Genomic DNA, 23,028 nt, shown 5'->3' on the forward strand with positions numbered 1-23,028 from the left:
GTGATAGTGACAGTGGTAGTGACAGTGACAGTGATAGTGGCAGTGACAGTGATAGTGGCAGTGTCTGTGTCAGTAGTAGTGACAGTGATAGTGACAGGGACAGCAACAGTGGCTGTGATAGTGACAGTGATAGTGACAGTGACAGTGGTAGTGGCACTGACAGTGACAGTAATAGTGATAGTGACAGTGAAAGTGATAGTGATACTTATAGTGATAGTGATAGTGACAGTGACAGTTACAGTGTCAGTGGCAGTGGCAGTGATAGTGATAGTGATAGGAGGTCACGTGCTGAGCATGGCCATATTGAGGGGAAGCCTCTGTTGTGACCTACTGGTCAAGAACAGCTCCTCATCCAGATAGCTTTCTGCTAGTTAGAGAACCTGGAATCATTTCCCTGTGTCTCAGCTCTACCACTTCCCAGCAGTGTGACTTTGGACATGTATTTCAAGCCCTCTGAGCCTCAGTTTCTCCATCTATTAAATTAAGTAAATGCTATCATCTCATGTACTCATCGTGAAGATTGTTAGTTATTCCGTTAGGCGCTTAGCATTCATTGGACATGGTGTGTTACCTTTTTTGTTATGGTGTTGCTGCTATTAAGCATGCCAAGAGCAGAAAATACTTTCTGAAATAGATAAGAAAATAATTGAAGTCGGAAGATAAACAAAAATCAAAGATGGCTTAGTCAGTAAAGCTCTTATCTTCATGTGAACCTGAATTCAATCCCCCAAACCCCTATAAAAATATTGGGCATGGTGGTGCATGCCTGTAATTTCAGCATTAGGGAAGCAGAGGAAGGAGAATCCCCGAGGCTTACTGACCAGCCAGGTTAGCCCAGTTAGTGAGTTCTAGGCCAAAGAGACGCTGTCTCAAAGGAGATAGATGGTGCTCCTGAGGATGACTCCCAAGGTTGTCCTCCTGCCTCAACACACATGCACACATGTATACACATGGACTCCACAAAGGTGTACTCCTCCCACACATGCACATACATACTCACGTATGCGAAAAAAAAAAAGTGAAAGCAGAGGCGCCCTGTCATTGGATCCACCCTCAGCTATTGATTTGTGAGTTTCTGGAATTGGTTTCCTGCATGATAGTACAAAGCCAAAAAGCAACTTTCAACGGATTTTCTTTCCCACAGAATGAAGTGGAGCTGGGGGAGCTGCTTCTGTCTCTAAATTATCTCCCCAGCGCTGGGAGACTAAACGTTGACATCATTCGAGCCAAGCAACTACTGCAGACAGATGTGAGCCAAGGTTCAGGTACAGTTCAAAGCCCTGCATCGCCCACATTTTAAGGACATGTCTCTTAGTGGAAGGATCCAATTTCTCTGCATTCTGGATGCTATTGATAAAGCCCTGTGAGGGCGGAGAACATTCAAGAACTAGGATGCTAGTTCAAAAAAGGAAAACAAATCAGGACGAAGCAGGCCTGTAGTGACATCTTGGGAGCCCCATCTTGGGAACTGTGACCAGTTGTGATGACTTCTGCAAAATCTGTATCTTCCTTGAACATAAAAATGAAGCAAAAAAACGTCTTTCCACACTGTGCCTGTAATACAGTCACCACCCTCTAGAGGGCAATAGTGTACAAAATGACTACATTCTAAGCAGCAGCCAAGGCTTCCCCCCACCATCCCTCCCCTCATTTCCTGGGTACCATAAATCTTTATAAATCCCAGCTCCGAAAGAACTATTGTATTAAGTGTTTACTTTCTGGCAGTTCAAACACATTTAGCGAAATGGCACAGATTCCTCCCCATCCGTAAGTGGCTTCTCCCGTGACAGCAGAGGATGTTTTTGTAAAAGTAGTCATGGTCACTGGGCCCACTTCAGCCCAGTGGTGGAAATGCTGTCTTCTCCAGCTTTTTTTTTTAGGAAAAAATATTTTATTTATTATTTTTATTTTATGTGTGTGAGTGTATTGCCTGCATGCATATGAGTGCACCCGTGTCGTGCAATGCCACAGAGGTCAGAAGAGGGCTTTGGATTCCCCTGGAAATGGAGTTAAGGACGGTTTATAGCCACCATGTGGGTGCTGGGAATCGAACCCGGGTCCTCTGCAAGGGCAGTTGGTGCTCTTAACCACTGATCCATCTCTCCAGCCCCATGTCTTCTCCAACTTTGATTGCCAAAGTATATTACTGTGTGCAATGAGGTGACAGCTGAATCGAGAATGCACCTTGTATTCTCAAAAGCCACGCTATAAAGTGGAGGTTTCAAAAGGACAGGTGGAAGGAATGCTATGATGCCTGGAGCTTCTGACTCACCACAGTGGGAGAGTCAGGATGATGAAATTATAGGGAGCCAAACTCCCTGGAATGAACTCTCAACTGCGCTGCTTGCAAAGATGGGACCTTGGAGAAGTTATACAGCCTCTACACTCCTCAACTTCTTCATCTCAAAAATTAACAACAGGATTTACCTCACTGGATTGTTTAAATAAATATTACAGTCCGTCGTCTATATGAATCCCTCTCTACACTATAAAATGATCTAAGCACGACAGCTCTAATTCTGTCTGCTCTTATCCTGTGTGAGAGCTGTGAGCTTGCTGACTTGGAAGTGGCTTTCTGTTTGTAGACAGGCTCCGGCCGGGTGCTGCCTCCACCAGCCAGATCTTAAACAAATAATTTCTTTTCTTTGAACTCTCCATGTTCTCATCTACAAAATGTACCTAAAACATGGGAGGAGTGTAGTAAGTGTTAGATGAATAGAAAGAGGAAAAGGGATGATCAGATGAGGAGATGGATGAGGAAATGATGGCTGGGTAATAGGACAGATGGATACATAAGTAAGGGGAGGGGTGCAGGCCTCCAGTAATAAATGGGTCAGTGGATGGATAGGTGCATGAATGAATCAATGGATGTATTGATAGAAAACTAATAAATAAGAGCTGGAGACAGACATGCCCCCAGGCCAATCTGATCTAGGAAGTTCCTCAATTGAGGCTCCTTTCCTGGATAATTCCAGGTTGTGTCATGTTGACAATTAAAGCTAACCAGGACAAGGATGATGGTGGTGGTGATGATGGTGATGATGATGGTAGGTATGAATGAATAGTAAAGCACCTGCCCAGTGTGCAGGAGGCCCTAGATTCAATCCCCAGTACCACTTACTGCAGAAAGAGGTGGAGGTGATAAGTGGTTACTCTAAGAGAAATAACAACTTGGATGGATGGGTGGATGGATGAACTGAGAGATGGACAAAAGTTGAATGGATGGATGGATAGAAGAGTGGATGAGTGACATGATGAATGAATGGGAAGCTGAAGGGATGAGGGATGGATGGATTATGCTTCAGTCTTCAACATTCTGCAATACTGTGTCTAATCCTCAGATCCATTTGTGAAAATCCAGTTGGTCCATGGACTCAAACTTGTGAAGACCAAGAAGACATCCTTCTTACGAGGCACAATTGATCCTTTCTACAACGAATCCTTCAGTTTCAAAGTTCCCCAAGAAGAATTGGAAAATGCCAGCTTAGTGTTCACGGGTAAGGTAACATTCTAGACCCTAATGAATCCCAGGTGAGGCATGTTCAACTTACTGTTTGGAAAACTGAAGGCATCTAGAGAGAGTTATGTTTAAGAACTTCATATCTGATGTTTGAGCCCATTTACTATTTGTGAACTAGGACATGATTCGTAGAGTTCTAGAACAAAATTGTTAGGTAATTGTTAGAAATCTAACTTGTGCTAGATGTCCCAGAACTTCGACATAATAACCAAAGACTTTGACAAGTTACTTTACTCATCTGAGTCTCAGTTTTCTCATCTATAAAATGTGGGTGATAATAGCTCTTGTTTTATGATTTATCAGATTGAATGATACCTGTTACGTATGTCAGCTTTGACAATGAGGATGATGATGGTGATAGTAGTGGTGATGGTGGTGATGATGATGATGATGATTCTGGTTTTGTTTCTGTTGCTATGACAAATACCATGACCAAAAGTGACTTTGGGGAAGAAAGGGCTTATTTGGCTTACAATTCCAGGTCACAGTCCATCACTGAGGGAAGTCAAGACAGGAACTTGAAAGCAGGCCTGCTTGCTGTTCTATACAGTGTTGCCTCCGACCAAATAACTCACTTTCAAAGCCCAAGAAGTATGGTAGGAACCATGGAGGATGCTGCTTGCTGACTGACTGGCAGTCTTATGCACCGTTAGCTTTCTTTTTTAATTTTATTTTATTATTTTTATTTTATGAGTATGAGTGTATTGCCTGGGATGTATGTAAGTGCACCCATGTCATGCAATACCACAGAAGTCAGAAGAGGGCTTCGGATTCCCCTGGAACTGGAGTTAAGGACGGTTTGTAGCCACCATGTGGATGCTAGGAATCAAACCCGGGTCCTCTGCAAGAGCAATCAGTGCTCTTAACCGCTGAGCCATCTCTCCAAGCCCCCGCAGTTAGGTTTCTTATACAGTTCAGGACCACCTACCTAGGGAAGGTGCTACCCACAGTTGAGCTGAGTCCTCCCTAAATTAATAGTCAAGACATCTCCCACAGATGTGCCCACAGGCTAGTCCAATCTAGGCAATTCTTCATTTGAGGCTCCTTTTCCAGATAATTCTAGGTTGTGCCAAGTTGACAGTTAAACCTAACCAGGACAAAGATGATGGTGGTGCTGATGGTGGTGGTGATAATGGTGATGATGGTGATAATGGTAATGATGATGGTGTTGATGATGATAGTGATGATGGTGGTGATAATGGTGATGCTGATGATGATGGTAGTAATGGTGATGATGGTGGTGATGATTGTTGGTGATGATGATGATGGTGATAATGGTAAAGATGATGATGATGATGAAGGTGATAATGGTAAAGATGGTGATGATGGTGGTGGTGATGATGGTGATGATGGTAAAGATGGTGGTGATGATGGTGATGGTGATAATGCTGATGATAGTGATGCTGATGGTCATGGTGATGATGGTGATAATGCTGATGATAGTGATGCTGAGGGTGGTGGTGATGATGGTGATAATGGTGATGATGGTGATAATTATGGTGATGATTCAAGTTGCTATGCCTAATAGAATATGAGGAAACGGAGTCACTTAACTCATAAAGGACAACTGTGAAAGGCTTTCTAGAGGATATAATATTTAAGTAGGTTATGTGCCACTCTCTGGTAGAATTTAGTCTACTTTTCTGGGCTGTAATTTTGTCTATTGTTTCAGGGTATATTGGTTATTTATTACCACATGATAATAAATCACCCTAAAATTAATAATGTAAATAAATCAGCAAACATTTATTATCTCATTGTTCCTGTCATTCAAGAGCCCAGGCATGAGGCTTGGGCTGGAACTCAGCAGAATGCTTGCCTAGCATGTATGAAACTCTGAGTTCAATCCCCAGCACCACATAAACCAGGTGTGGTGGCTCATGCCAATAATCTCAGCACTTGGGAGGATCCAAAGTTCAAGGTCATCCTTAGTTACATAATGAGTTTGTAGCTACATGAGACCCTATTTTTAAAAACAAACAAGGGGTAGAGAGATGGCTCACCACTTAAGAACACAGGCTGCTCTTGCAGAGGACCTGGTTTGATTCCCAGCATCCTCATGGCAGCTAACAACCATCCATAACTCCAGTTCCAGGGGAATCCAACACCCTCCCCTGACCTCCGTGGTCATTTCATGACATGTGTACACTTAAATACATGCAGGCAATACACTGATACATAAAATAAGAATGACGCTGGGGTGTGGTGGTGCACACCTTTAATCCCAGCACTTGGGAGGCAGAGGCAGGCGGATCTTTGTGAGTTCAAGGCCAGCCTGGTCTACATAGTGAGTTCCAGGCCACCAGCAGGGGCTACAGGGTACAGGGAGACCCTGTCTCAAAAAGACATAAATAAATAAATAAATAAATAAATAAATAAATAAATAAATAAATGAATAAATAAATAATAGAATGACAAAGAAAATATTTAAAAATGAAGCAGGCTGAGCTATTTGGTTCTGGCTGAATACATCTAACAAAGCTGCTGAGCTGATGTTGGCTGGGGCTGCAGCCTCACCTAAGGGCTTGTCTGCGGAGGGAGGATCTGCTATCAAACCCTCTCATGCAGTTGTTGGCAGGACAGTTCCCTGCAGGTTACTGGGGCTGGGGACTTCATTCCTTCCTGGTTGTTGTCTAGTGACTGTGGTCTTCTCCATGGGGCAAATCCTAGTGTGACAGATGGCTTCCATTAGTGTAGTCAAGTAAGGAAATGAGAGGGCAAGAGTCTTTTTTTGAAATTGAGTGTTAAAAATGACATCCAATCACTTTTGCCCTATTCTAGTCATCAGAAGCAACTCTAGGTATTTTGGTTTGTATGTGAAGTGTCCCCACAAAAAATTCATGTGTTGGGGGTTGGTCTCCAGCTAGTAGTACTATTTTGGGAGGTAGTGGAAACTGTAAGAAGAATAATGTGACTTTGGGTGGGTCTTTGGAGCTGGCATTCATGTAAAAACCAGGTAAGGCCACATGTGCCTGTAACCCCAGTGTTGGAGGGTAGAGACAGGCAGATCCTGGGAGCTGGTTGACTAGTCAGCCTAGCCAAAATGCTGAGTTCTGGGTTCAGTGAGAGACCCTGTTTCAAGGGAATAAGGTAGAAGACACCCAAAGTCCTTCTCTGGCTTCTGCGTGTATGGGTACCCATACACACATGTGTACCCCCCACACAAATACATAACATAAAAAATAAGAGTATAAAAACAACTCTTGTGGGAAAGGCTTTCTTTGCACAAACTTTTGCTTCTCAGCACACAGTTGTGTATGGCCATCCTCCCCTAAGACAGGTTGGTCCTGGCCTGTCTCAGAACCTGACACCTGGAGTATCTGCATCTGCTCAAGGGAGGCCTCTAAGGAAGGCAGCTGGTGAAGGAGGCTGTCCCATCAGGTTGTAGACTTACTTGGGCTCCCTCTCTCCAAGTTTCAGCCAAAGCAGAAGAAAAGAGTGGGCTGGCAGACAGTGGGAACTATATTGAGCCAAGACAGACACATCAAATCATGAAGCATCTATTCCCAAGTCTCTGCTGGGAACGAGGTCCTCCCGCTCTATACTTTGAAGAGCAGGGATCTTGAAGGACACTGACAGCCCTGTCTTGACACATCCTCCCTCAAGATTTATGACAAAAGTAGCATGTGCTTATTACACACAGAAAGAAAGGCATTCAGGGACAGAGACTGAAGGGCAGAGCAGTAAGTGCAGAGGCTGGAGAGCCAGCCGGGATCCCAACCCTGTTGCTCACCTGCCCTGGTGTCCTTATAAGGATCATCGCTGAAGGAAGATTAAATGAAATCAGGGAACAGTGCTAAGCACTGGGTGAGTACTCTGAGAAGCACTGTTCAATAGCATGCTACTCTATTTCTTATCCTGTCTCGAGGTCCTTCTTCCAGAAGTCACCACTTTTGAAATTCTGGTGTTTATCCTCCATGGTTTTCCCCTGGTGACCCAAACACTGTCCACATAGAGAAGATGAGGTCCTTTAAAAGGTTGTGCATGAACTATGAACTCATAGCAGCTGTGGCTTCCTGCACAAGACCAGTCACGATCAAGCCAGTCAACACTCCAGCACAGATGGGGAAGGGGCACACAAGGCCTCATGCCTAGCTGAGGAACTGATGGGGCTGCTGGGGGATGGGAGGGTCACTTTTCTTTGGGGGGGCATTACCATAGGTAGGTCGACGGTGCCCCAGTGTATGGCTTCACTCCCATGCGTATATGGGCAGCTATCATTGGACTTGGTGGGTTATTAATTGGAAAAAATAAGAGGACACAGTGTTGAGAGAAGAATATGGGGGTGTTACAGAGGAGTTGGAGGGGAAGAGTTGGGGGGGTTGAATGGGTTCAAAATACATTGTATACATACATGAAATTTTCAAAGAATAAATAGTAAATATATTTTAAGTTATTCATGAATTCAACAAATGTGTATTAAACACTTTTTCCATACCCAGATACTGTTTCCAAGTATTAGGTATTAGGGACAGAGCAGAGACCCAAGTGTGTGTCCTTGGGGAGGTCATTGGGGCCTCTTCCACAGCCTTGCTATTGTGAAATTAACAGTGGAGCTGTCAACCCCTTGGGAGCCCAGAAAAGATACAGAAGTACACAACAGTTTGGACATATTTGCAGAGGGTTTTTGAACCCTATGAATCTCATAGTTAGCCTATTAGGGAGAATTCTCTCTCTCTGTCTCTCTCTCTCCCTCCCTTTCCCTCCCTCCCTCCCTACACACACACACACACACACACACACACACACACACACACCCTCCCCCCACACACACACACACACACACACACACACACACACACACAGAGCCCCATGACAGTTTTCACTTGGGGACCCCATCAGACAGGGCCTGTATTCCTTCTTTTAACTGCATTTATTCACTTATATATTTATTTGTGTCCAGAGAACAACTTGTTGGGAGTCAGTTCTCTCCTTCTACCATGTGGGCTCTAGGGATCAAACTCAGGTCCTCGGGGTTGGTGGCAGGTGCCTTTACCCGCTGAGCCATCTTGCTAGCCTGTTTCAACCATATGAGCCCTAGGGCTTGTGCTTCTAGGGTTCAATGCCATGGAAATATTCATTCTGGAGGCATTTAGCATGCCCTTTCTATCCCATGATGTCAAGGCTACTTACCCCAGGTTACCCTTCAGCATCAGCTGCAGTTGTTTGAAAATGTGGTCAGTGGTCACACTCTATGGAGACTAGACCCCAATGCTGAGGCCTGCAGCAACTCCCCCCCATCCACAGTTTTGCTGTCTGTGTGTCTGTCACCCCAGGTCAAATGTATTCTGAAAATATTCAGTGGAAAATTCCATAGGTAGGTAGATAGATGGATGGATGGATGGGTAGATAGAGCATCCACATAACGTCACACAACACACTGATGTAATTTTTCTATTTTAGTTATTGTTTTTCTGTTTTTAGTTATTGTTGTTAGTCTCTCACTCCACCTCGTTTATAGGTAAACTCTATCAGAAGTATGTAGGAATAGGAAAAACATACAAGGTTGGTACCCTGAGCTGTTTGGAGCATCTGCTGGGGATCTTAGATGGTATTTCTGCAGTGAGAGGGGAACTACTGTATATATAAAGACAATTTAAAGTAGCCCAGATACATCTGATGCTTATCCAGAGTGCAGAGCCCAGCTGTGAGTGGGAAGCACAGCTGGCTGGCATCTTATGTGAAGGCCACTGGCTAGAATGTAGAAATGTGGATCTAGGCAAAGCCCCCCTTCCCATTGCAGACCCACAGGCTTCTTTCTTGCCTCAATTACCAACCGAGGGAGAGAGCAGTTGCCTCTGGAGGATCTGTATTCCTTCCCATCCCTGTGTTTTCAAACACTTCACAGGGACAGTCAGGTTGATCTGCAATTTAAACATTTGCTGAGACTCCCTGAGGAAAGTCTGTAATTAGCCTGAGGCGAAGCTTTCTGAACCGATCCCCTCATCCCCTCGAGGGAGGAGGGTGCTTCTGCCTCTTGATCAGGTGGGTGATTTCTACAGCTGAGGTTTGAAAAGAAAGGGGAAGGTTGCTTTTGCGACTCTACATGTGCTTTAGAGGCTTCCCGAAAATCCAGGAGGTTCAATGAGGGCAAGTGGAGTTGAGTTGGTCCCTGAGGTGATCGGCAGGGAGGGAGGAAGGTGAGGGTGGAGAGGGAAGCAGAGGAGGGGAGGGAGGGAGAGAGAGAGAAGGCTGGAAAGAGGAGATGGGAGGGAAGGAGGAAAGAGAGAGGGAGGAGGAGAGTAAAAGGGAGGGAAGGAGAGAGAAAGGGAAGGAGGAGGAAGAGGAAATGGAGGGAGGGAGGAAGAAAGGAGAAACTAGGAGAGGGATAGGAAGAGGGAGGGGAAGGAGAGATGAAGGGGAAGGGAGAGGAGAGGAGGGAGGAAGAAAGAGAAGGAGGGAAGGAAGGGATGCAACTCCTTAGCAGATTCCTCCAAAGCTTAGCAACAGAGCTGCATTACCATCTGACAATTCCTGATTCTAGATGGAGAAAAAGATTCAGGTGTTCTGAGAGTGACAAGCAGGGGCTCAGGGGTGTGTGTGTTCGAGTTCACAGCAGCAGCATCTACAATAGCTATAATGTGAAAGAGACCCAGGTGTCAGATGGATAAAGAAAATCTGGTCTGTCCATACTGTGAAATGTGGACCTTAGAAAAGAAGGGACTCTGACACCTGCTGCGACACGATGAAGAAAAGGGCTTATATTGTGTGGTTCCCTTAAGAGTCACCTAGAGCAGTGAAAAAATCTAGGAACATGTGGGTCCCCGGGCCAGGAGTAGGGGTGCACAGGGAGTTATTGTTTGATGGTACAGAGTTTCACTTTGAGAAGATAAACAGTACTCTCCTAAGCTGGGCATGGTGATGCATTCCTGTAATCCCAGGAGTCAAGAGGTGGAGGCAGGAGCATTGTGAGTTTGAGGCTAGCCTGGTCTATGTTGTGAAATCCTGACCCTGACAAATACATTCAAACAAAAGTTCAAACAATAGTGGGGGTTGCAGCAGGTATGGATGTAGAGGACGCCACTGGATAGTGTATAAACAGTGTTGAACTGGCACCTTGTATGTGTATTTTACTTTTGTTGTTTGCTTGGTCTTGTTTTGTTTTGTTTTTCGTTTTGAGACAGGGTCTCAGATAGCACATGTAGGCCTCAAGCTCACTTTGTAGCCTCACACATACTAAGCAAGCACTCTACCAACTGAGCTGCATCCATCCTCGGCCCTGTTTGGGGGAGGGGGGTTGGTCTTTTTTTTTTTTTTTCTTGAGACAGGGTCTCCCTGAAGCCCCAGCTGGCCTGAAATCACTGTGTAGACCACGCTGGCCTTGACTGCAATCCTCTTACCTCAGCCTCTTGAGCAGCTGGGATGACAGGCCTGCACACTCAGGCCTTGCTGGACTGGATTTTCTTGATCTGTTTCCCATGTGCCTGGCACTGTGTTAGATACTACATGTTTGAAAGTGACTGTGTTAGATACTACATGTTCAAAAGTGACGCAGACATTTGTGGCCCATATTCTTATGGAGCTTAATTCTATCACAAGGACAGATGGATGTGAACCAAATGTCCAGTCAGTAGCAATCACACTCAATTGGTCTAATGGTTATGATGAGGAGACACAGGGCATATGACAGTTTGTAACCTAGGCTTGGGAGAGAGGAGATGATACACAGGTTAGGAGCCAAAGGATGAGGAAGATTGGTCTGTGTAGAAATCAAAGAGTGTGTAAGAGACCAGGCTGGGCTCCTACCCCAGAAGAAAAATGAAGGCCACCTTTGTCCTGCAGCCTGGTGGTAGATGGGCTGCCAGGTGAGTCACATGGTTTCTCAAGGCAGCTGCTGCAGAGACTGACCAGGACTCTGGCTTTGAGGCATCCATTAGTAAGAACCAGTACTGGATAGCTGCAAAGGAACTGAAATGTCTGACATACCTCGCTCTCTGCCAACACTTGACTTTCACATACACAGGCCTGGTGATGATGCAGATTCTAGCCAGGTGTGGTGGCACAGGCCTGTGATGCCTCAGGAGACTGAAGCAGAAGATTGTGTTTGAGTTGAATCTTCCGAACTATGAGCCAAACAAACCTCTATTAATAAATTCCCCAGTCTCAAGTAATCTGTGATAGTAACAGGAAGTAGCAACAGGAAATAGACTAAGATAAGGACTTATTTTGTTTTGGGACTCTGCATCCAAATGAAAAAAAAAAAAGAAAATCAGATTCTGACCCTGGAGGTAAGAGGTGGGTAGGGCTTGGAATTCTGCATGTCTAACATTTGGTTTTTTTTTTTTTTATTTTAAATAAATAATTTATTGAGAATGTCATACGTGCATATAAGGTGTTTTGATCAAATCCATGCCCACTCCCTCCCCTCCAACTCCTCCCATATCTCCCCATCATTTTTTCTGATAACTTCATGTACTCCTTCTTTGATTTATTATTTTTTAATGGGGCTTTTGGCTACTCTAACATTACCCCCTTCTGATGAGGTAACCCTAAAATCTTTTAAGGATTAGATAGAAGCTCCCAAATACTTTTGATATTTTTGGACTTAGGGGCGGAAGAGGCCTAAGGAGATTGTGAGTTTTAGCCAAGAAACTGGCTACTTTTCTTTGGGGTCTTTTTACCCTAACTGCCTAGTGAATTCCTACCTCCTATTCTTATCATGCCATCCTCTGAAGAGGTTACCTAAATTGCCAATAGGGAATCCGGATGCAGGCATATCTAACATTTGTAAGGTGATGCCCAGGCAGGAGGTCTACAGACCACCCTTTGGGAAGTGAGTCTATAGACTACCCTTTGGGAAGTGAGATGCGTAGAAAGTCCAGGAAGGTGTGAGTGATGATATGTCCACACATGCATCAGTGTGGGGATCTCTGTGGGTTGAGTGCTGAGATACAGGTGTTAATGGTATTCAGAGGTGGGGCCTTTAAGAAGCAATTAGGTGATGAAGATGGGGCCCCATGTTATCAACCTTTTAAGTGATCCTTTAGCTAGCTGTGCTGTGATGCAGTCAGGCCCTCTCCAGATGTTGGCCCGTTCTCTTGGACAGAACTTCGAGGCAGTAAACCTCCACTCTTAATAAATCCCTCAGTAACAGAACGTGAACCTAGATGGGGACTTGGGGCTGTTGTTTGTTTTGTGGGGACAGGCTTTCTCTGTTAGCCAAGTGGCTTCGAACCTACAATCTCCCTGCCTCAGTGTCCCCAGTGCTGTGATTACAAGCGTGAACTACCATGCCCAACCAGACAAGGACTTATAAAAATCTTCATGTCTGAGCCACAGCTCACAATTAGTGAGCCTGCCTTGGCATCTGTATTTTGTAAAGCTTCAAGGTTGCTCTCTTGCACAAATTAGGTTGGCCAGACATGGCCTATATCATTCTGCCTCTCTCCCCCATCCACTGTCTGTTTGGAAGCCTCCCAGGCCCCACTGTAAGAGCAAGTTCCAAGGCACCTGGTCCATTTTCCATAATTGCCTGTCTTTCTGCAGCTGGAGCAGAGTTGGCTAATTGAATCATCTGCAGCAGTTGGGTGGTTGAGGAGGCAATGGGAACAGATGAGAGGCCTCAGGGTGGTGTTTATATCCTCTAGCCTGGAAGGACCTTGGGTCTGATGGGCACCAGAGGGCATGAATAAAAAGCATCGGGTTTGAAAAAGCCGAATGTGGTGGTACAGGGCTGGAAGGGAAAGACAGGAGGATCCCTGGGCCTCTCTGAACAGCCTGTCTAGTCAATCAGTAAGCTCCACATTCAGTGCAAGATCCTGTTTCAAAAAAATAAGGTAGACGACTAGGCTTGATGGTGCACTCCTTCAATCCCAGCACTCAGGAGGCAGAAGCAGGCAGATCTCTGTGACTTCGAGGCCAGCCTGGTCTACATGGTGAGTTCTGTCTCTAATTAATTAATTAAAAAATAAATGTGGAGATGTGGAGAGTGATAGGGGAACACACCCAACATTGACCTCTGGCCTCCACATGCATACACACACATGCATGCATACACCACATATGCGTGCACACACCACATATGTGTGCACACATATACCACATGCACACACATATGCATGCATACACCACATATGCATACATGCATGCTCAGGCATGCATGCACAATTGCATATACCACACATGCATACGCACTTGCATATGCACATGCATATACCACCCTGCATGTGCATGTACATATGCATGCACCACAACACATGCATATACACATGCATATGCATACAGCACACACATGCATATACCACACACGTACACAAGTATCAGGTTTGAGAAGCAGGCCAGTGAAGAAGCTAAGCAGATCCCCAGCAGGAGAGAGGAGAAAGCCTCTGGCCCTGTCCCAGCTCACCTGTCTACCGCTTCTCAGAGGGAGGGTTGCAGGTCATTCAGAGTGTGGAGTAGAATGGGGTATGGTTTATTTCAGGTTTCACCTCTGCCACAAAGTCTCCCACACTGGGTAAATGACATCCTTTCTCTGTACAGGTTCCTCCTCTGTTTTGCACTTTCAGTCTCAATACTTTGCATCATAGGCCTTTGAGTGTTCTTTCTAGTTAGTGCTCAACAAGCACCAGATGCAATGGTGGGTGCTGATGGTGGTAATACTGATGATACTAATGCTGGTGCTGATGCTGGTGCTGATGCTGGTGCTGATGCTGGTGTTGATGCTGCTGCTGGTGGTGATGCTGATGCTAGTGCTAGTGCTGATAATGTTGATGCTGATGATGCTGGTGCTGATGCTAGTGTTGATCCCGATACTGATGCTGATGATGCTGGTGTTGATGCTGCTGCTGCTGCTGCTGATACTGATGCTAGTGCTGATAATGTTGATGCTGATGATGCTGGTGCTGGTGCTGGTACTGGTGCCAATGCCAAATGGTCCTGCTATACAGGAGCAGACCCTGGAATTATAAAGCCTTGACTTTGAATCTTGATCTCACCATTAACCAGCTGTGTGACTTCAAGCAAGTGATTCCACCTGTCTGAGCCCCAGCTTCCTCTTGCTTGTAAAATGTAGCACATCATTCCTACTATATAATTAAATGCAAAGCATCATGTGGATATGTCCAGCCCACGGGCCTCTTGAAAAATCCTATCTGCTGTTTAAATCATCATGGCATGTGAGGGAGCTGGTATGCAGCACTTTGGAGGTAAACAGCTTAGTGCAGCTGCCTGTAGTTGTCTCCCCCATGTCTCCCTAAACTAATCACTATCACCCCAAGTAGCCAGCTCCTACTACAACATCCAGAAACTGCCATGTACCCTGTGCCAGGCGAGCTGCAGAACCAGACTAGTCTGGGCTCCCTCAGCACTCTACGTTGGCAGTGTGTGAGATGGGTCAGAAAAAAGAGCTGGCTTGGTTGGCACTGGGCTCTATCCAACCCGGTCACAAGAAGCAAATGGCTGAGTGATGAGCTTAATGCCCTCCCTGTCCAGCCAGAAGACCATGAAAGTACACACCAGGAGCTAGAGAGTGGGAGGAGCTGGAAAGGCTCCCCATCATCCTGTGTGTAAACCCCAAGTTCACCTTCAAGCTCAATGGGAGTGGAAATGACCCCAAATGGTATAATGAAGGCTTTGAGAACTGAACTGCAGGGTGGATTGCCACCTCAAGTGATCCCTGGGGGACACAGCAAGCAGACGAAGTGCCACAGAATAGGCATTAAAAATTGAGCTCGTGACAGAATAATGTCACACAGAGTACAAAGTAGAACTTGTGATCTGAAACTAATATTTTAACACTTACAAAATTCAAGATGTCCACCAAGCATGGTGGTACATGCTTTTAAACCCAGCACTCCAGAGGCAGAGGCAGACGGAGCTCTGTGGGGCCCCTGTTCTCCCACGTGACTGTCTGTGTGGCCAGAACAGGGAGCTGTGTGAGATTGCAGAAAAGCAGGAAGCAAATCAAACAGAGCCTGTGGATGAGACATTTGTGTGAGTGTGTATGGGGGCCAGGGGGCCGGGGGCGGGGCTAAGTATATCGAGAAATTTCTAAGAGGTTTTGACGCAAGAAGTGATGTGACCTAGATAATGGGTTGAGAAATACATTCAGGTTGTTGACTGGGGATTGCAAGAGAGCAAGAAGAGAATCATCTAGAATACCACTATGATGACCCAGGGGAGAGGTGATGGCAGCTTGGACCTGGGAGGTAGTACAAAGCAATTCAAAGAAACAGCACTGTGAATGATGGCACTGGAGGAAGGGTCAGGAGCACTGTGGTAGGGTAGATGTCTGGCTGAGTCATTTAGCTCTGCTGAGTCAGGATATCCTATCTGGATCCTGGTTCCTGCCTCTCAGGCTGTGGTGGGAACGACAGGGGCTGACATATGGGACCTGGTGTATAGTGAGGTCTCAGTACCTATGGCGTTGACCCTCGAAGTGGGCAGAGGCTAGAGTCCTACTGAGCAGTCAGATGTAAACACAGACCTGTCCTACTGGAGCTGTCCTGGCAGAGCCCAGAGCTTGCAAAGGCACTCCACTACCCCACCACAACGTCTTGTCCTCAGAGCTCCTCAAGATTAGCAAAGCTCACCCAGGCAGGAAAACAACTGATTTTAAACATCCATTCTGAGTTTCATTGGTCACCTTAGATGACCAGGCTAGCTACTCTTGGGGTACTTTTGCTCCACTGAACAGCTGTTTAAAGATTTTGATGCTTTTGGATGACACGGCATTCCTGAACAATCCCTGGTGTCATGGCTTGAATGTGAAATGTCCTACAGTGTCATGTGTTTGAACATTTTGCCACCAGCTGGTGGCGCTGTTTGAGGACGTTGTGGAAGCTTCAGGTGCCACCTTGCTGGAGGAAGTAGGTAGTTGCAGAGAGCCTTGAGGTTTGTAGTCTAGCCCTGCTTTCTGTCTCCTTCTGGTCTCTTCTTCCTGATCCACCCAGATGTGAGCAAGGTCCTGCTGCATGATCTGTCTGTGAGCCGTTCCTGCCGCCACATCTTCCCGCCATGATGGACTGCATCCCTCAAACCACAAGCCAAAATAAATCCTTTCCCCTTTAAACTGTTTCTTTCAGGTAATTTATCTCAACAACTAGAAAAGTTGGGGGACATGGGGAGCACTGTGGAGCTGGGGGTTCATCTGACACATCTGTCCCTGCAAGGCCTGAGCTGAGCTGGGAAAGGGAGGCCAGTAGAGGCCAGGCTCAGGTGTTGTACTATCTAGAACCACCAGTCAGTCATCAAGAAAAGACTTACTCTTTCAAATAGCAGGACCTGCAGGATACAGGCGGGTATTCCTGTCTGGCATTTTGAGGACGCCTTTTGCTGTAGTGAAACAAACTATAGCTTAGGAATCAGAGAGCTAGACTCCCAGAGTTTAATGCTGTGCCATTTAGAGCAATATCTTTACATCTTTTGGGCCCTTTATTTTTCATCTATCAAGGCACAAAATCTTATCTCCAGGACCAGTGAAGTGGCTCAGTGGATAAAGGTGCTTTCTGCCAAATGTGATGACCTGAAATTCAATCCCTAGGACTCACATGGTAGGAGAGAACCAACTCCCACAAGTTATCCTGTGACCTCCACACATCCCACTGTCAGATAGAGATAGATGATAGATAGATAGATAGATAGATAGATAGATAGATAGATAGATAGATAGACAGACAGATGTAATTTTAAAACTATCCCTGGATTGTTCATGCGGTATCTGATTGCAATAACAGCAAGGGCTTATATAACACTTCCCATGTGCCAGGCACTGTTCCAAGGAAAACCCTTGAGTATTAGACACTGAAGAAGAGCCACCTGTGAAGAAAAGTAAGAAAGTAACATTCTAGACAGAGATAATGGCAAATTCAAAGGCCCTGGGGTAGAGATGAACTTGTTTAAAAGAGAGAGAAAAGGCGAGAGTCTCCAGAACAGAGTTAATGAAGGGAGTGGATTATGCAGTAAGTCAGGGCCATGGTAAGGGGTATGGATGATGTGAATTTATCAGACACTTACTGTGTACCCAAGGCTGTTTGGGTGGGGAACAGATGTGGCTTGTGGCTCTGTGAAGGACTTGCTAAGATGGCATGCATACAGGGACTTAGCACAGAGCAGATGCTCCGTGGGTGTCATTTTCCCTTTTTCCAGTTTGTAAATCGATATGAAAACTGCTTCTCTGGGTTTCTCCTCCTCCCCATCCCCCAGCATTAGAGCTGCACAGAACGTGGCTGGCTTCTGTGGGAATCACTTTTAGAGAGCTTGAGGCAAAGGCATCCTGGGCATCCTTGTGCTCACATGAGACCTCCCCCACCAGCCTTATTACAAAAAGGGTTCCTACCTGGATTTGTGATGGGCTTGTCATCCCATCTTCTCAGGAGGCTGAAGCAGGAAGATTATAAGTCCAGGGTACAAACTGAGTGTACAGCCAGCCTAAACAACCTAATGAGACCCTGTCTCAGAATAAAATGTAGAGGAAAAGAAAGGGCTGGCGATGTGGCTAAGTGGCAGAGCACTTATCTTGCATGCTCAAGACTGAGTTCAATCCCAGTAACACACACACACACACACACACTCACCACACACACACACACACACACACCACACACACACACCACGCACACAGCACACATACCACGCACACACACACACACACTACACACACACACCACGCACACCGCTCACACATATACACCACACACCACGCACACAGCACACACACACCACACACCACACACACACACAGTGTCCCTAAAATCCAAATGAGTCCCTAAGGCACTTGAGAACTTTTCAGTTACTTCATTAAGACTTGGACAAGAACATACAGGGGTCAGGAGAAGGGCTGACTTGGGGTGGGAGCAGAAATTCAGTGGTAACTCTTGATACCATGAATGTTAACAGCTGACTTTATATAATGCTTAGTGTCTACCTGGTAATGTCTGTACTCTATATACAGTGTCTCAAATGATCATCACAACCACCAGATGATGTAGTACAGGTTGAACATCCATTATCTGAAATGTTTGGGACCAGAAGTGTTTCCCGTTTCAGATTTTTTTAAAAAGTTGGAATATTTGCACGTTCATAAAGAGCTGTGTTCGGGGGTAGGACCCAAGTCTAAGCATAAAGTTCATTTATCTTGCATGTCTACCTATACACATACGTCACAATTCTTTGCAGAAAATAAGGTTTCATGATTTGGAATTCACCACTTGAGGCCTCATGTCCGTAATCAAAACATTTCAGATTTTGGATGTCTATCTGAGAGATGTGCAATCTGTGCTGTTATTGGCCAAATTTTCAGGGGTGGGAAGAAGCCCAGGAAGTCCAAAAGACTTGCTGGAAAGCCAGACGTCATTGTGTAGTTGAGACTGCTTGCTGTTAAGATCAGCCTCCAGGCAAGGGTCTGTGGCTTGATGCAATAGAAGCTTGTTCTTGCTTGCACAATAGTCCTCTGCAAATTCTTCGGGGAATGACATTTTATGCCATGCTGTGACCCAGGCTCCTTCTATTCTTGGGCTCTGCAGTCATCTGGGGAACTGCAGACTTTCATTTCCAGCCACTGGATGTCACAGAGACAGGAAGGGAGCTGGAGAGGGGCAGGCATTCATTGGTGCATGGGGAGATGTTACAAGCTGGAAAGAGTGTTTATCACTGCAGGGGAAGCTGGGAAACGTAGTCTACCTGTGTGGCCAGGGAGAATGCCAATCAGGCATTGGGGACCACACAGCCTTCTTTGCTGTACCCAAGCCAACAAGTAACAGAGCCAGCCTGTGCCCCACACGAGCTTGCCCTCCTTCCTCCCTGAGCACCATTTGCCTCCAAGTTCAGGGTTAGAGTCAACTGTGGGGGAATCCTATCACCAAATCCCAGGCTAGTGATAGCCTGGAAGGTGGGACACCTGCTGTTCTAGACCTGTAGTTCTCCGATGGGCTCACTGAACCCTGCCGGTAGACACCTAGCTATGTCTGAGCCATGTTTGGTTGTTGAAGCTCAGGGGATGTTACCGGGTGTCTAGTACTGGCAGAGGCCAGAGACACTGCACAGGCAGCCCCTGCAAGGGAAAGTTCTAGCTGCCAGTGGCAGTGCTGCCGAGCTAGCCCAGAATGGCTCTGAGACAATAGGGTGTGGTCTCTGGCGGGATAGGCACTGGGAGGAGTTCCTCAGCTCCTACAGGCCTGTCAGGGGAGTGGCTTCTCTTTCTGAGATGTTTTCAGTCATAGTGGTTTTTCTTTCTTTTCCTTCCTTCCTTCCTTCCTTCCTTCCTTCCTTCCTTCCTTCCTTCTTTCATTACTTTACTTTATTTATTAAACTTTTGATAAATTTTTATTGAATTTTTGTATATTTCATACAGAACATCTTAATCTTAAGATGATCTTAATCAGTCTTAACCATCTTTATATCTCCATCCCTCCGGTAGCCTCCCACCCCACTGGAATTCATACACTTTGTCATTTGTGGTAAGGCCTATTGTGTCAAGTTAGTGTCCCCAGACGTCTCTCAGTGCAAGTTCACTGGTATGAAGAACTCTGGGGAAAGCAGGGAAGTCACAGCTCCTGCTCCACCATGGCAGCTCCCCAGACTTCTGGTCTCTACCTATTAAAAACTTGTGCAACCAGCAATGTCTTGCTCTCAAAGAGATCCCATCCGCCAGCTGGCATGGCCTAGGCAGGTGGACTGTAGAGGGCCCAGCAGGGGAAGAGGAGGGGTGGGTCTCTTGGGAATGTGAGCTACACTTTTTGCCAGTCAGTTTTCGATTCCTCTCCCACCTTTATGGTTCACAGGCATCTGCATGTAGTGACACTAGATATGGAAGTACAGAGAGTAGGGCCCTGGAGATGGGTCAGCCAAGACAGTGCTTGCCTGCCTTGCAAGCTTGAGGACCTAAGTTCAATCTCCAGAATACACGTAAAAATGCCAGGCGGGGCTGGAGAGATGGCTCAGCGGTTAAGAGCACTGACTGTTCTTGCAGAAGACTAGGGTTCGAATCTCAGCACCCACATGTTAGCTAACAACTATCCTTAACTCCAGTGGGGATCTGACGCCCTCTTCTGTCCTCTGCAGGCATTGCATGATGCAGGTGCACTTATACATATGCAGGTAATACACACATATACATAAAATAAAAATAATTAATAAAATATTTTTAAAAAGTTAGGTGGGGAGGTGGAGATAAGGGGATCCCTAGAGTCTTCTGGCCAGCCAGCCTGGTCTACTTGGCTAGAGAGACTCTGTCTCAAAAAACAAGGTAGAGCCAGGTGTGGTGGCGCCTGCCTTTAATCTCAGCACTCAGGAGGCAGAAGCAGGCAGATCTCTGTGAGACCAGTGGTCTCCATAGCAAGTTCCAGGTTAGGCCAGCTGGGGCTACAGAGAGACACTGTCAAAAAGGCACACACACACACACACACACACACACATACACACACACACACACACGATGGACACCTCAAAAACAAGGTGAATGGCACCTGAGAAATCACATCTGAAATCGATCTCTAGCCTGTACACACATGGACACCCCCACCACACACTCACCCACACATACATGCACACAAACACAAATAACACACACTTGTGTACATTGCAGACTACATATTATTTAGATAAAATTTTTATATGTATTACCATATGATAGTTATATAGATAATCTGATTGTTATGAATATATTAATACATGTTAATTGATTGGTATTACTAAATATTTGTAAATATTGGTATTGATAAATATTTATTAGTAATATTTACAAAAAATGAAATATAACTTACTGTTATTAAAAATAAATACAAATGCTATGTGTGCAAATGTATGACAGTCATAAAAAGGGAGGCACAGAATAAAAAGTAAAAGTCATTAATTTCACATGTTAGAAATGAAATCCCAGGTCCAAGGACTCCATCAATACCATACAAAGAACACATGGACAGAGCGAAAGTAACTCAGCAAGGCAGATTTTACTTTTGCAAAAGAGTGACTTGCATGGTTGGTCAGATCCAGCAAGCACACACAGGACCCAGAAGCTTGGGGTATCCCTAACACAAGAGAGCTGTGTCTTTTTCCCATTGGCTGGGGTGGGACCTCAGTTTCTCCCAGTTGGCTAGGTTTTTTTTTTTTTTTTTTTGTCTTTTTGAGACAGGGTCTCCCTGTAGCCCAGCTGTCCTGGAACTCACTATGTAGACCAGGCTGGCCTTGAACTCAGAAAGATCTGCCTGCCTCTGCCTCCCGAGTACTGGGACTAAAGGCGTGCACCAACACACCTGGCTTCAGGGGGCTGGAGAGGTGGCTCAGTGGTTAAGAACACTGGTTGTTCTTGCAGAAGACCCAGGTTTGAATCCCAGCACCCACATGGCAGCTAACAACTGTCTGTAACTCCAGTCCCAGAAGATCTGACAGCCTCTTCTGACCTCTGTGGGCATTGCATGACATGGGTGCACTTACCTGCATGTGGTCAATACACACTTACACATAAAAAATAATAATAATAATAATTTTTTTTGGTCTTTTTGAGACAGGGTCTCCCTATAGCCCCAGCTGTCCTGGAACTCACTATGTAGACCAGGCTGGCCTTGAACTCACAGAGATCTGCCTGCCTCTGCCTCCCGAGTACTGGATTAAAGGTGTGCGCCACCACACCTGGCCTGATAAATTTTTTTTAAGTTAAAAAATTCAGTATAAAGGGAGAAGCACTCCACTGCTCCAGGCCACCAGGCTCAGGAAGGCATCAGGGCCTTTCCTTAAACAAAAGTCTTACAGTGTGTGGTGTGATTAAAAGATTAGAATTCCTTGTCATAAACCAAGTTTCATAGAGTTTGAAAGAAAAGACTAATATCTAATGTTTCTTACAACCTATTTAAAAAATCCAATTTTTAACAATTTATCATAGCCTCCCTATAGAAAAATACATATACATGTGTGTGTGCATGTATGTGTGTGCTTTGTGTGTGTTGTTTGTATACATGCATGTGTGTATGTGTGTGCTTGTATATGTATGGTTTCTCTGTGACTTTGTTAAGGTCCAGAATGTATGCACTTTCCTACAACATACACTGATCTGCATGTGCCTTTGGCATCCTTCTATCTACATATATTTTACTCACAAGCTCCTCCTAAGAGCCAGGTATTGTGATAAACCGCTACAAATCAGACATCAAGACTAATAAGCTCAAGCGCCAGCTTTACCCCATAGTACGGTCTGGTTTCAGCCCAGCTTCCCTGTCACCAGGACTTGACACCTTGTCTTCCACTAATGCCACAGTGACCCACATTAATAGCATAAGGAATAGTCTCTTGTAGTAAGGAGCAGTTATAGAGGCCAGACGAGGACAGGCGTTGGCAAGAAAGGATGAAGCTTATATTGCTTCGTCCCAGATGGTATGAGCCACACCCGGGTCTGAAAGGGATTCTTCAACCCATTTGTCATCTTAAACGCAGAACGCAGGCTCCATGTGGCTCAGTCTCCACACAGAGGCATGAAGCATAAAAGGATTTTTTTTTCATTTTTACTATATTTACTCTGTGTGTGTGTGCAGCGTGTACACACACACACACACACACACACACACACACACACACACACA

At 45.5% G+C, this 23,028-nt stretch overlaps 1 protein-coding gene across 1 annotated transcript in view; it reads left to right on the forward strand.

Annotated features, from left to right (window-relative positions):
• Window positions 1–1,144: 1,144 nt before the first annotated feature.
• The window catches only part of LOC103728938 (synaptotagmin-17), a gene marked incomplete at its 5' end in the record, with an annotated part of 37,996 nt that continues 16,112 nt past the window's right edge, over window positions 1,145–23,028 (forward strand). Inside the window, 2 exons of the mRNA XM_008826934.1 lie at window positions 1,145–1,265; window positions 3,342–3,497. Of these exons, the coding sequence (XP_008825156.1) occupies window positions 1,145–1,265; window positions 3,342–3,497 (277 nt within the window). The remainder of the gene's footprint in view (window positions 1,266–3,341; window positions 3,498–23,028) is intronic.

The sequence above is a fragment of the Nannospalax galili genome, unplaced genomic scaffold (assembly GCF_000622305.1).
Source record: "Nannospalax galili isolate Female #2095 unplaced genomic scaffold, S.galili_v1.0 scaffold172, whole genome shotgun sequence".
NCBI classification, from domain to species: domain Eukaryota; kingdom Metazoa; phylum Chordata; class Mammalia; order Rodentia; family Spalacidae; genus Nannospalax; species Nannospalax galili.